This window comes from Chiloscyllium plagiosum, chromosome 10 (genome assembly GCF_004010195.1).
Source record: "Chiloscyllium plagiosum isolate BGI_BamShark_2017 chromosome 10, ASM401019v2, whole genome shotgun sequence".
Taxonomy (NCBI): domain Eukaryota; kingdom Metazoa; phylum Chordata; class Chondrichthyes; order Orectolobiformes; family Hemiscylliidae; genus Chiloscyllium; species Chiloscyllium plagiosum.
Window position 1 is genome coordinate 48,038,119 of NC_057719.1, and position 10,751 is coordinate 48,048,869.

At 38.7% G+C, this 10,751-nt stretch overlaps 1 protein-coding gene across 7 annotated transcripts in view; it reads left to right on the forward strand.

Annotated features, from left to right (window-relative positions):
* The window catches only part of ktn1 (kinectin 1), a 141,252-nt gene that overhangs the window by 28,368 nt on the left and 102,133 nt on the right, over positions 1 to 10,751 (forward strand). For 6 of the 7 annotated variants that reach the window (XM_043697723.1, XM_043697722.1, XM_043697726.1 and 3 more), the window contains 2 exons: positions 4,430 to 4,976; positions 8,970 to 9,083. In XM_043697723.1, the coding sequence (XP_043553658.1) occupies positions 4,457 to 4,976; positions 8,970 to 9,083 (634 nt within the window). In that variant the 5' untranslated portion in view covers positions 4,430 to 4,456. The remainder of the gene's footprint in view (positions 1 to 4,429; positions 4,977 to 8,969; positions 9,084 to 10,751) is intronic. The other variant, XM_043697727.1, reaches the window with a different exon arrangement.

Here is a 10,751-nt window from a genome sequence, read left to right on the forward strand (position 1 = left end):
GAGTTGTATAGAGCTCTCAAAGATAGTGGAATCAAGGGTTATGGAGATAAGGCAGGAACAGGATACTGATTAGGAATGATCAGCCATGATTATATTGAATGGCGGTGCAGGCTCGAAGGGCTGAATGGCCTACTCCTGCACCTATTGTCTATTGTCTATTTGTAACTGTTATCACTGTTCGTTGTCACCAGGATAAAATCTTCGATCTCCTTCTGCAAACAGCACAGTCTTTCAAGGGATTGTTATTGAAGGTGTTCTGGAGCACTTAATCAATATAATTGGGCTGAGTTGACAGGTTTTGTGAAGGAAAATCCTGCTCAGCTAATTGTTTGGAGTTCGTTTCAAATAACAAACTATGGGTGTGGCGTATTTAGACATCAGAAGACATTTTGTTGAAGTGCTGCATCAAAGGTTATTAAAGTTGTATAGAATACCACAGAATTCCTACAGTGTGGAAACTGGCCCTTGGCCTAACAAGTCCCCACACTCTCGGAAGGGCAATCCACCCAGACCCGTTCTCCTACCCTATTACTCTACATTCATGCCTGACTAATGTGCCTCACCTACACATCCTGAACACCAATGGGCAATTAGCATTGCCAATCCACCTAACGTGCATATCTTTGGAAGTGGGAGGAAACTGGAGCACTCTGAGGAAAGCCATGCAGACATGGGGAAGAGAATATGTTTAGGGTATAAGCAGGTAGAAAACTTTTGAGTTTTGTGAAACAAGAGTTTCAGCTGAACATGACTTGGATCAGGTAAGAACTAGCAGTTAACAATGGGTGCTGGAGGCAAGGGTCATGGGTTAACAAGGTGGAAAAGCATTCATTTATACAGTGCAATTTAACAATGTTGTAAGCATTTGGTATGTAAGGTCAGTTTAACAAGGTGAAAAGTATTCGTTATGTGAAGCCAGTTAAGGTTAAAACATTAATTGTGTAACAGCAGATGGCTTAATCTCTACTATTGACAATTGCTGATTGTAATGGTCACCCAATAAATATGTATGTTCCCTTATCTGGATACTCCTCCCTGTAAAATGACTATATAATTCAATAATAAACTGATGTTCAAGAGAGAAGACTGAGAACTCATGTCCCTGTGCACATGGGTGATCGTTCATGCACTCACGCCTCTCTCGCGGGCCCGGAATAAAGATGATAAATGTAAAAGTGTACTGTCTTTGAGCGTGTTGCTTTGACTTTTTGGGGGTGGGGAGGGCAGGTGGGGGGAACGGGACGATAGGGAGAATGTGCCAACTCCACACAGACAGTCGTTAGAGGCTGGAATTGAACCCAGGTCCCTGGTGCTGTGAGGCAGCAGTGCAAATCACTGAGCCACCGTGCCACCCCTGTGGAAAGTAAAATGTTTGCATATATTGACTTCCTATCTAAAAGGAAGCTACTTATAAGTGAGCTGTTTTCTAGTTAGCACAAGTGGTGTGCCACAGGGATACAGGCTGGGTGCCTCAATTTGTTATAGTTCATATAAATGACTTGTATGAAGGTATGGTTGCTGAGACAAAGGTAGAGAAGTAAGTTGTGAATGGTGTGAACTTGAAGATGGATTGGTCTGCTTGTACACTGGAAGGGTTCTATGTAGAGGACAAAAGGAGACTGCAAAAGGATATGGGTTTGTCAGTGAGTGGGCAAACATATCGAAATGGGGTGTCATGTATAAAACTACTTGTCTGCTTTCACAGGAAGACTAAACGTATCTAAAAGACAAAAGGTGGTAGAGATCTGAAGTGCAGAGGTATTTGTGTATCCTCATGCTTGAAATATATATTGCTGCAGGAAATAGTTAAAACTAAATTGAATACTATTTTTAAATAAAACCAAAATACTGCAGATGCTGGAGATGTAAAATAAAAAGCTAGTACTTGTAGCATCTTTGAAGAGTTGATGTGTTGAGTCCCATGATTCTGCTTTGGAACAATGAATACTGTTTATTAGGGGAATTCTGTACTGAAGTACAGACATTATGCCTTAGTTACAGTACTCCAGACTTGGTCTCAATGTTTATGTATCAAGAATTGATCACTAATGACGAATATAAATTTAATGGGAGTAGTTCAGAGAAGGTTTACTGGACTATTACTTTGGATGGAGTGTGATTTCTTGGGAGCCAAGGTTGGATAGACTAGCCTTGTATCTGGTGTTTAGAAGAATAAGGAAATTTGGTTGAGTTAAATTCTGAGTTGGGGGGGGAAGGGGGTATTAACAGGGTCGATGTGGTAAAGAGACTTCGTACTGGCGGCAAATCTTAAACTGGAAGGCACAGTTTAAAAATAGGAGTGCCCACTTAAGCCACGTTAGGAGAATTATTTTTGTCATGTTCTGGGAATACTCTTCCTGGAAAAACTGTGTGGGATTGTGTTCAAATAATGACTGAAATCAGTGAGTGGCAACAATAGCTTCTGTACAGTTTTTACAGTAACGTCTGTGAACATTTCTTGCATATTAAAATGCTTTCACTATCCTGTTACATATCTGCTGTGCACAAAAACAAAGGTTTGGGTGACTTCTGCCCTGGGAAAATGGAAGATGCTTTAAGCATTTGCTAAGTGCTGGCTGCTACTCCCTGACAGGATTAAGTGTCTCTCTAGCCTACTTAGAGTCATAGAGATGTACAGCATGGAAACAGACCCTTCAGTCCAATCTCTCCATGCCGTCCAGATCATATCCCAACCCAATCTAGTCCCACCTACCAGCACCCGGGTCATATCCCTCCCAACCCTTCCTATTCATATACCCATCCAAATGCCTCTTAAAAGTTGCAATTGTACCAGCCTCCACCACTTTCTCTGGCAGCTTATTCCATACACATACCACCCTCTGCGTGAAAAAGTTGCCCCTTGGGTCTCTTTTATATCTTGCCCCTCTCACGCTAAACCTATGCCCTCCTAGTTCTGGACCCCGATTCCAGGGAAAAGACTTTGTCTATTTATCCTATCCATGCCCCTCATAATTTTGTAAACCTCTATAACTTGTATAACTAAGAAGTGTTAGTCCTTTTGTCTTTAAGTTCGTAAGTGTTCGTCAAAATACTAGGCGTATATATGCTGTAAGTAAGTTAGCAATTACATCTGTACTTAAAACAACGAAGAATATTAAACTGATTACCTCAGCTGGGTTCTGAGATTGTTTACTATTTGTTCTGCGTTTCATTCATTTATACAATTTCACAGATGTGCTGCCTTGATTGTCAGTTTTCTTTTTCAAGGGGGTAGTGGCTGTTGGTTAGGGAAACGGTGTGTCTATTCAGATCTTGTAAGGTGGGTTGTAAGGGCTGATTTAATATTATAATCTTTGGAGACCTGATGGCGGAGATGGTTTTGTTGTGAATAAATGACTACATGTACTTGTACAGAGGTAGCTTTTGATGTAAATATGACCTGTTGGACTTTAACCTGATGTGTGATTCTTTACCTTTTGATGTCAATAGGCTTATTCACTGCTTGTAGCAAGGGCTGATAAGGATTGAAAAGTGTGAAAAAGCAGTAATGGGTTGAAGGGGGTGTTTTTAATTTGGTCTGTCTTCTAATAGCAAAATATACGATGGAACTGGGATTTTATGGTTGAATGACAATACATACTGTAACAAGTTATGAATAAGAAATGGGAATGCAATATTAAATGTAGGGCACTTTGTATTTGGGTTAGTAAAAGAGTTATGAATGGGTACATATAAAGTGCTTGTGAGTAGGTTAGGGAAAAGACCTACAATACAATATTTCCCAGTGGCTTTGAATTTAAGGCAAAGATGGATCGCTACTACATAACTGAAGAGTTGAAAGAATTTTGGGGATAGATGGGAGTAGGAATTTCAAGTACCAGTCTTCTCCATGATCATCATAAATGGTGGAGCAGGCTCAAGGGGCCTAATGGGCTACTGCTGGTCTTGGCTTGTACGTTTGTAAGGAGGGGAGCAAGCAGCCTTTAAAGGCAGTTTGAAATGAACAAGAAATGCTTGCCTAACAAGCAAGTCCATTTAAGTTGAAGAATCAGAAGAACAAACTGGAGCTCGATTTTGTTACAATGTGTAGAGGAACTTCCAAAACTCTGGGGAATTCTGGGTGGTTTTGCTGCAATTTGACTGGTTAGTGGCATGTGCTTGGTGGGATCATGAAAATCTTCACACTTTGTATCAAAGCACAAATAAACTTTATCTTTTGGGTAAGCAGAAAAATTAAGATCTCAAATTTTTGAACTGTTGAGTAACGTATGTGACTAATAAACCTATTTACTTGACTTTCACATGCTGTTTTTAAAATCCTGCAACTGTACTTATGTAAGATTATTTGTTCTTGATAAATCTAAAAGTAATAGTCTCCATCCTGTGTCCCTAAGAGCAAACTGTAAATCCTGATGTCAGTTGTGATTTTGATTTTTTAATTTTCTTTTTTCCTTTTCCCCTCTCTTAGATACTGCAGTAGTCTTAGCCAGAAACCATGGAATTTTATGATTCTCAGTATCTCATCATCATCATCCCAGCAGTAGTAATTGCTATAATATTTTTGTTCTTCTGGCTATTTATGAAGGAAACATCATATGATGAAATACTTGCTAAACAAAAAAGAGATATAAAACTTGTTCCGGCAAAAGTTGATAAAAAGAAAAATGAAAAGAAAAAGAAGAAGAAAGAGAATCCAAATGGGAATTTGCATGAATCTGATTCAGAAAGCGCAATGCGAGACATAGAATTGATGGATGCATTGACACAAGATAATGAACCACCTGTTCATGTTGTGTCACCTGTAGTTGAAGTTTCAGCTGGATTAAAAGAGAGGAGGAAAAAAGACAAAAAAACACCGCGACTTGTACTGGAAGAACCTTTGGGCAGAGACTCTGATGGATTAAAACCTGCAGCAAAGAAAAATGACCCCTTCCCAGTTACTAAACAACCTACTCCTCCAGAAATGTCAAGTTCTAAAAGAAAGACTGGGCACAAGAAGCACAAGAATGGCGCAGGTAAGATCTAGTTCCTGTGTGTTATTGTTCTTTATATTTTCACAAGTTAAATCTGCAGCTTTGAATTGATGCTTATTTAACATGACCTGGCAAAGTGTAAATTATATTCTGAGTTTGCAAACTGTTCAAGTCACTGAGGTAGCTGACTTTTGAGAGTAAAAGTTGCAACATTATTTTACCTGCTCATGTTCACTTTATGCATTAAAATAACCCTTATCCTTAAGTAATGATTTGGAGTGACTAAATAGAGCCGTGCATTGACTTTGATGTATACCTGTCTGAACATACACATTTTAGTTTTTATTTCTTATTTCTTCTGGGGTATTGGGCCAGAAGTTGTAAAACTTTGAATAATAAATCAAGTTTTGTGATCAGCAACAAAAGGAAGGTACTTGCTGATGCTGAAGAAAACTGGTAATAAGAATCGACCACTGTCTGTCCTGTCTGGTTCCTGTATCTTCGTATTTGCTTCATACTGGCACCTCCTATCGGGGATTTTTTTAAATCTATTGTTATGGACCAGGCCAGACCCCTCAAAACATTTCAAGAAGGTAACCCACACCCTAACTTTTTTTTTCTAGTTATTTTAAATCCGTATGAAGTAGGTATTCCAGGAGTGTTGCAGCTGGCCCAACTATTCTATTTTAAACAAAACTATTTACACATGAACAAAAGAAAACCCTGAATTTAGAATAACACAACTATTTCAAAACCCAATCGACTCTATCACAACTTTATGATGCTGTTCAAAGTACGCGTAACATCCCCATTAATGCTCCCTTGGCAAAAAAGGCAAAATCAAACACTGGTTCTTAAACCGATAGCAGAGAGAGAGGGAGGATCAGCATGGAATTGTTTCTTTGATCAGCAGCCTCAAAAAACACTGACTGTGTGTTTGCTAAAACCAAACCAAATCAGGAAAGCTGAGCTAGGAGCACTGGCCACTCTCCTTTTCATTGCAATAGGGTTTTTAAAAACTTGAAAGCCTTTTGCCTGAATTTGTTTGCTCGAATCAAATTGGCCCTAAAACCTATCTAACTCGACACACTGGAACTTCTGTGTTTACAGCCCCTCATTTTTAAAAAAGGACACACAATAACCTTGTCAATGGAACAGCATCGTCACACTACGCACAGGGAAATAATTGAACAGGCTGATCAACAAATTATTCATTAGGTGTGTAGATATGGATTTGTACCCAGTAATTTATAGGCTAAATGAGTGACAAATGGGTTGTCAAGCTTTACTTTAAGGTTGCTGAGCTGAAGAACTGAGGAATTAATGCTTCATTTGTACAGAGTCTTGTTCAAACTCCATATGTGGTACTAGAATCAGTTTTGGATTCTGAACTGCAGAACATTGATATTGGAAAGAGCATAGCATTGTTTCACCAGACTGATAGCAGGACTTGCTTAATGTGTTACATAAAGGATCGTTTACATAAACTTAATTTGTTTTCCCCTTGCATTTGAAATACAAGGTATGATTGAGACCTTCAAAAATTATTTTAGGTTTTGGAGAAATTCCTTCCTCAGTAACGATACACTTTAAAATTTAAAAGCTCGGCTATTTGTGTGAAATCCGGAATTATTTTGTTTTTCCCCACCAGTTTGTGGAAGTCTGTTTTGTTGCCCAAGCTTATTGACTAAGTTAGATGGGCTTCTTTAGGTAAGAAGAAATTTTGAAGTTGAAGTACAGGTTTGATCAGCTGTGATCTGATTAAAATGTTTTGCTCTGTGGACCATAAATTAAGTTGAGCTCATTATGCTGATGCCTTTGCTGACGCAGTCCACTTGACTGTTTACTGAAAGTTTTTAAAAAAAACTTTGGCCTTTTAGCATGGTCAGTGGTACCAGTCGCCAGTATGATTCTTGTACCTGTCTAAAAACATAAATTACACTTTTATGCCAGAGTGCAATGATGAATTTCATTTCTCAGCTTCTTAGGCTATAGCACCATAAGATGTGGAACAGAATTAGGATATTCAGACCATTTGAGTCTGCCCTTTAAATGAAACCATGACTGATTTTAATCCTTGATTATAATTTCCTGCCTTTTTTCCATAACTCGTGATTAAAAATCTGTCTCAGCCTTTAATATACTTTAATGGCCCATACCTGCTGTGTATTTCCAGCATCTACTGTGGTGTTTTAGAAATGCATTGTTTATCTCCTCCAAGATATATATTCATTCGCAATTTTCTGGCTGATTTATCAGTCAGGGTGGTTTTAATGGTGATTATAAAAGGGAGAATTCAGGAAATGAATAGCACAAACATGTCTGAGAAAGGTTATTTCACATCTGTCTTGATTCTAATCCAAAACAGCATACAATACCCTCCATTACAGCATGGAATTGTCATTTCACCATTTCTTTGTCTACTAATCTATCTGAAAAGCAGTTCAAGATTATTGATCACAATCCATAGAAACAGGCATAACTTGGTTTTCTATTGTTGCTTTGTAATGCATGAAAGTGTTTTCTCCGTATGTGTGAACCCATTTTCTCAGAAATGAAAGGAAAGGATGTAACATTTTCTGTCATATGACACGCATTCCTATTATTGTGCCCTGTCATCTTTGGCTGACATTTTTGATTTGGTGGACTACCCAAAGTAATGGTTCTGATGCAAAAAAGTATTTACAACAATCTGCAATTGGGGGGGAAAAAGAAGTTGCAATTTGCCAGTACCCAGGATTTTCTAGTAAAAATGGGATTTTCCAGGCATCTGTATTAATGATTACTGATGTTTTAACTTTTTTTATTGTCTGAGCAGTTTGATAGTTCCCAAATTTATCCAGACAGATCGGAAATTGCTGCACATTTTGCAGAGTCGAAAGGGCAGGGATCTTCTTTGTGGAGACAGGACAGTAAGTTTTTTTTTTAGAACTGGGCTGCTTTAAGATTTCATCGGATATATCCATAGGCATGTGACATTTGCTATTGGAAATTGGTAGCAAAAGCATTTGGAGTTTTGAGCAAAATCACTGTTTCTTCATTTTCTTTCTGTCAAGATCCTGGACAGTTGGTTAACCAAACCATGGATGTATCTGTACCATCTCAACTGCTGCAGTTCAAGAAGGTGGCTCATGACCACTTTTTTTTGTTTTTGAATAATTAAAGATGGGCAACAAATGCTTGCCTCAACAGTCCCCATATCCCATGATAGAGTAAAAGGCAATTTTAAAAATGCTTCCTGTGTTCACAGGGAATGAGGAGGCAAACTTTGTAATGAAGTTGGGGTGCTTTTCATTACAGGTCCATTATAATTTATCAAACAAGTGATGTCAGGAAGCAACTTATCTCTACAGATTTCCAGTAAATGACCCAAGCACTTGCAGTTGAGAGAGACCAAAGCGTTTCTATGCCCTTGCCCATTCCAAATGCTCAGTGATGAAAGTAATATTATGCTTAAAACTATTTCCATGAAACATAACCTTCCTCGGTTAATCACAGTTTCAATAATCAATCATATTATCCTGGCAATGGAGCTAATCCTGAAACTCTTTGCTCCAGACATTGGGCACATGAGAAACATGGGATACTGTTGCATGAAATGTTAGTTGTCGTGCTAACGCTTTCTGTTCCGGATATGTTGATTTCCATCAAGCTTGTTGCAGAAACTTTTTCAGCATTTTGTTTTTTCAGATGAAACACCTATCCTGGCAGCTTTTTCCTGATATGTTGCTTGTTACACTTACCACCCTTCATTAGAAATTATACTATCTTGGCCCTGCAAAAGTGGTGCAAGTACATTGTTGGATGAGGTGTGTTCTTGGCTTGTGTTGACTCTGCCTGCTAATGTCCTAACTTCAAATAAAATCATACATTTGATGTGCTTTACAAGCAGAGGATCACTATCCAGATTGAACAGTAGGTAGTGTAACATTTCAACTGCGTCATGTATGTATGTATTTATTTATGTTTAGTTAAGAGTTGCTAGCTTAGCGAGTTGACTTTTGGAAAAACAAAAGATTTTTGCTTTATTTTTAGCTGCTACTGTGTCTGAGCAGTTTGATAGCTCCCAGATTTATCCAGACAGATCGGAAATTGCTGCACATTTTGCAGAGTCGAAAGGACAGGGATCTTCTTTGCGGAGACAGGACAGTAAGTTTTTTTTTAGAACTGGGCTGCTTTAAGATTTCATCGGATATATCCATAGGCATGTGACACTTGCAGTATCAATTTTAACCCTAATTTATTAATGAAAAATATATGCTATTTCCATTTTAGTCGTAAGCAACACAACATTCATTTGCCAGTTGAGCCAGTTAAAATCATTTTTTTTAAAATGAAAATAAGTATCTGTTGCTGGAGGTCTGTTCTTCAAAATGAGTCTGATTCTTGCTTTGAGTATATCTATTTTATTATTGAAATTGACTTTATCTGACTTCAATATTTTAAAAAAAGTATTGAAGAATAATTCATTAAGGCTTCTGTACTACTATTTCCCCCTTTAAAGAATCCTCAAAACCACAGTGGGCCTTTCTTTTGAGCCTTGGATAGAAAATAACCAAAACCTATAATTTTGCCCCTTAATCCAAGAGGGTGGGGAGAAAAGTTGTCGTTACTGAGGAATCTTGACTTACTGGGATTATCTCTCCCATTGATGATGATGATGATAGCCATCCGGTCCACAGACGACTACATTTTGAAAATGATATGATTAAATATAACTCACTATTGAATTCATCTTCAAAGAATGCAGCTTGGTAATCGTGACAAAAATAAGATATTAAATCAAGCCTATATTTGAAACTTTATCTGGAAGACTTTGACTTGGAACTATTTATATCTATAGATGGTATTAGTTGGGTGAATTCAAAGTTGACTTGGCCATATCTTCTCCTCTGCACTTTAGATTAGATTCCCTACAGTGTGGAAATAGGCCCTTCGGCCAACAAGACCACACCGACCCTCAGAGTAACCCACTCAGACCCATTCCCTCTGACTAGTGCACCTAACACTATGTGCAATTTAACATGGCCAATTCACCTGACCTGCAGATACTTATTTTCATTTTAAATCTTTGGATTGTGGGAGGAAACCAGAGCACCCGGAGGAAACCCACGGAGACACCAGGAGAATGTGCAAACTCCATACAGAGTAGTCTGAGGTTGGAATCTAACCTGGGACCCTGGTGCTGTGAGGCAGCAGTGCTATTCACTGAGCCACTGTGCCGCCCCACTTGCAAGTAATAATTTTTGTTACAAGGTGATCTTTTTATGCAGAAGTTAACGATGGAAGGTCTCTCTGCTTTTTCTCTATACAAAAAGGATTTTGGCACTTGGCACTTGTGTACCCCCCTCCCCCCACTCTCCAAAAGTAAACCCCTGTATGGCAACCCATAACTTCTCTTAAATAATTCCTTGTTTTTTGTGTCTGGAATTCTCCTAAAATGCTCATTGTACTTTTTTCACATGAAGAATTATTTTTTTCTTAAGTGTTCAATTCAACCTCTACTAGTTAAATGTGTCCCCTTGTCCCATTCAACATTTATATTCTAAGTTTGGGTGAAGATTTATAGCTCGGGTGCTCGTTGTTGTGGTTCTGTTCGCCGAGCTGGAAATCTTTGTTGCAAACGTTTCGTCCCCTGGCTAGGTGACATCCTCAGTGCTTGGGAGCCTCCTGTGAAGCGCTTCTGTGGTGTTTCCTCCGGCATTTATAGTGGCCTGTCCCTGCCGCTTCCGGTTGTCAGTTTCAGCTGTCCGCTGTAGTGGACGGTATATTGGGTCCAGGTCGATGTGTTTGTTGATGGAGTTTGTGGATGACTGC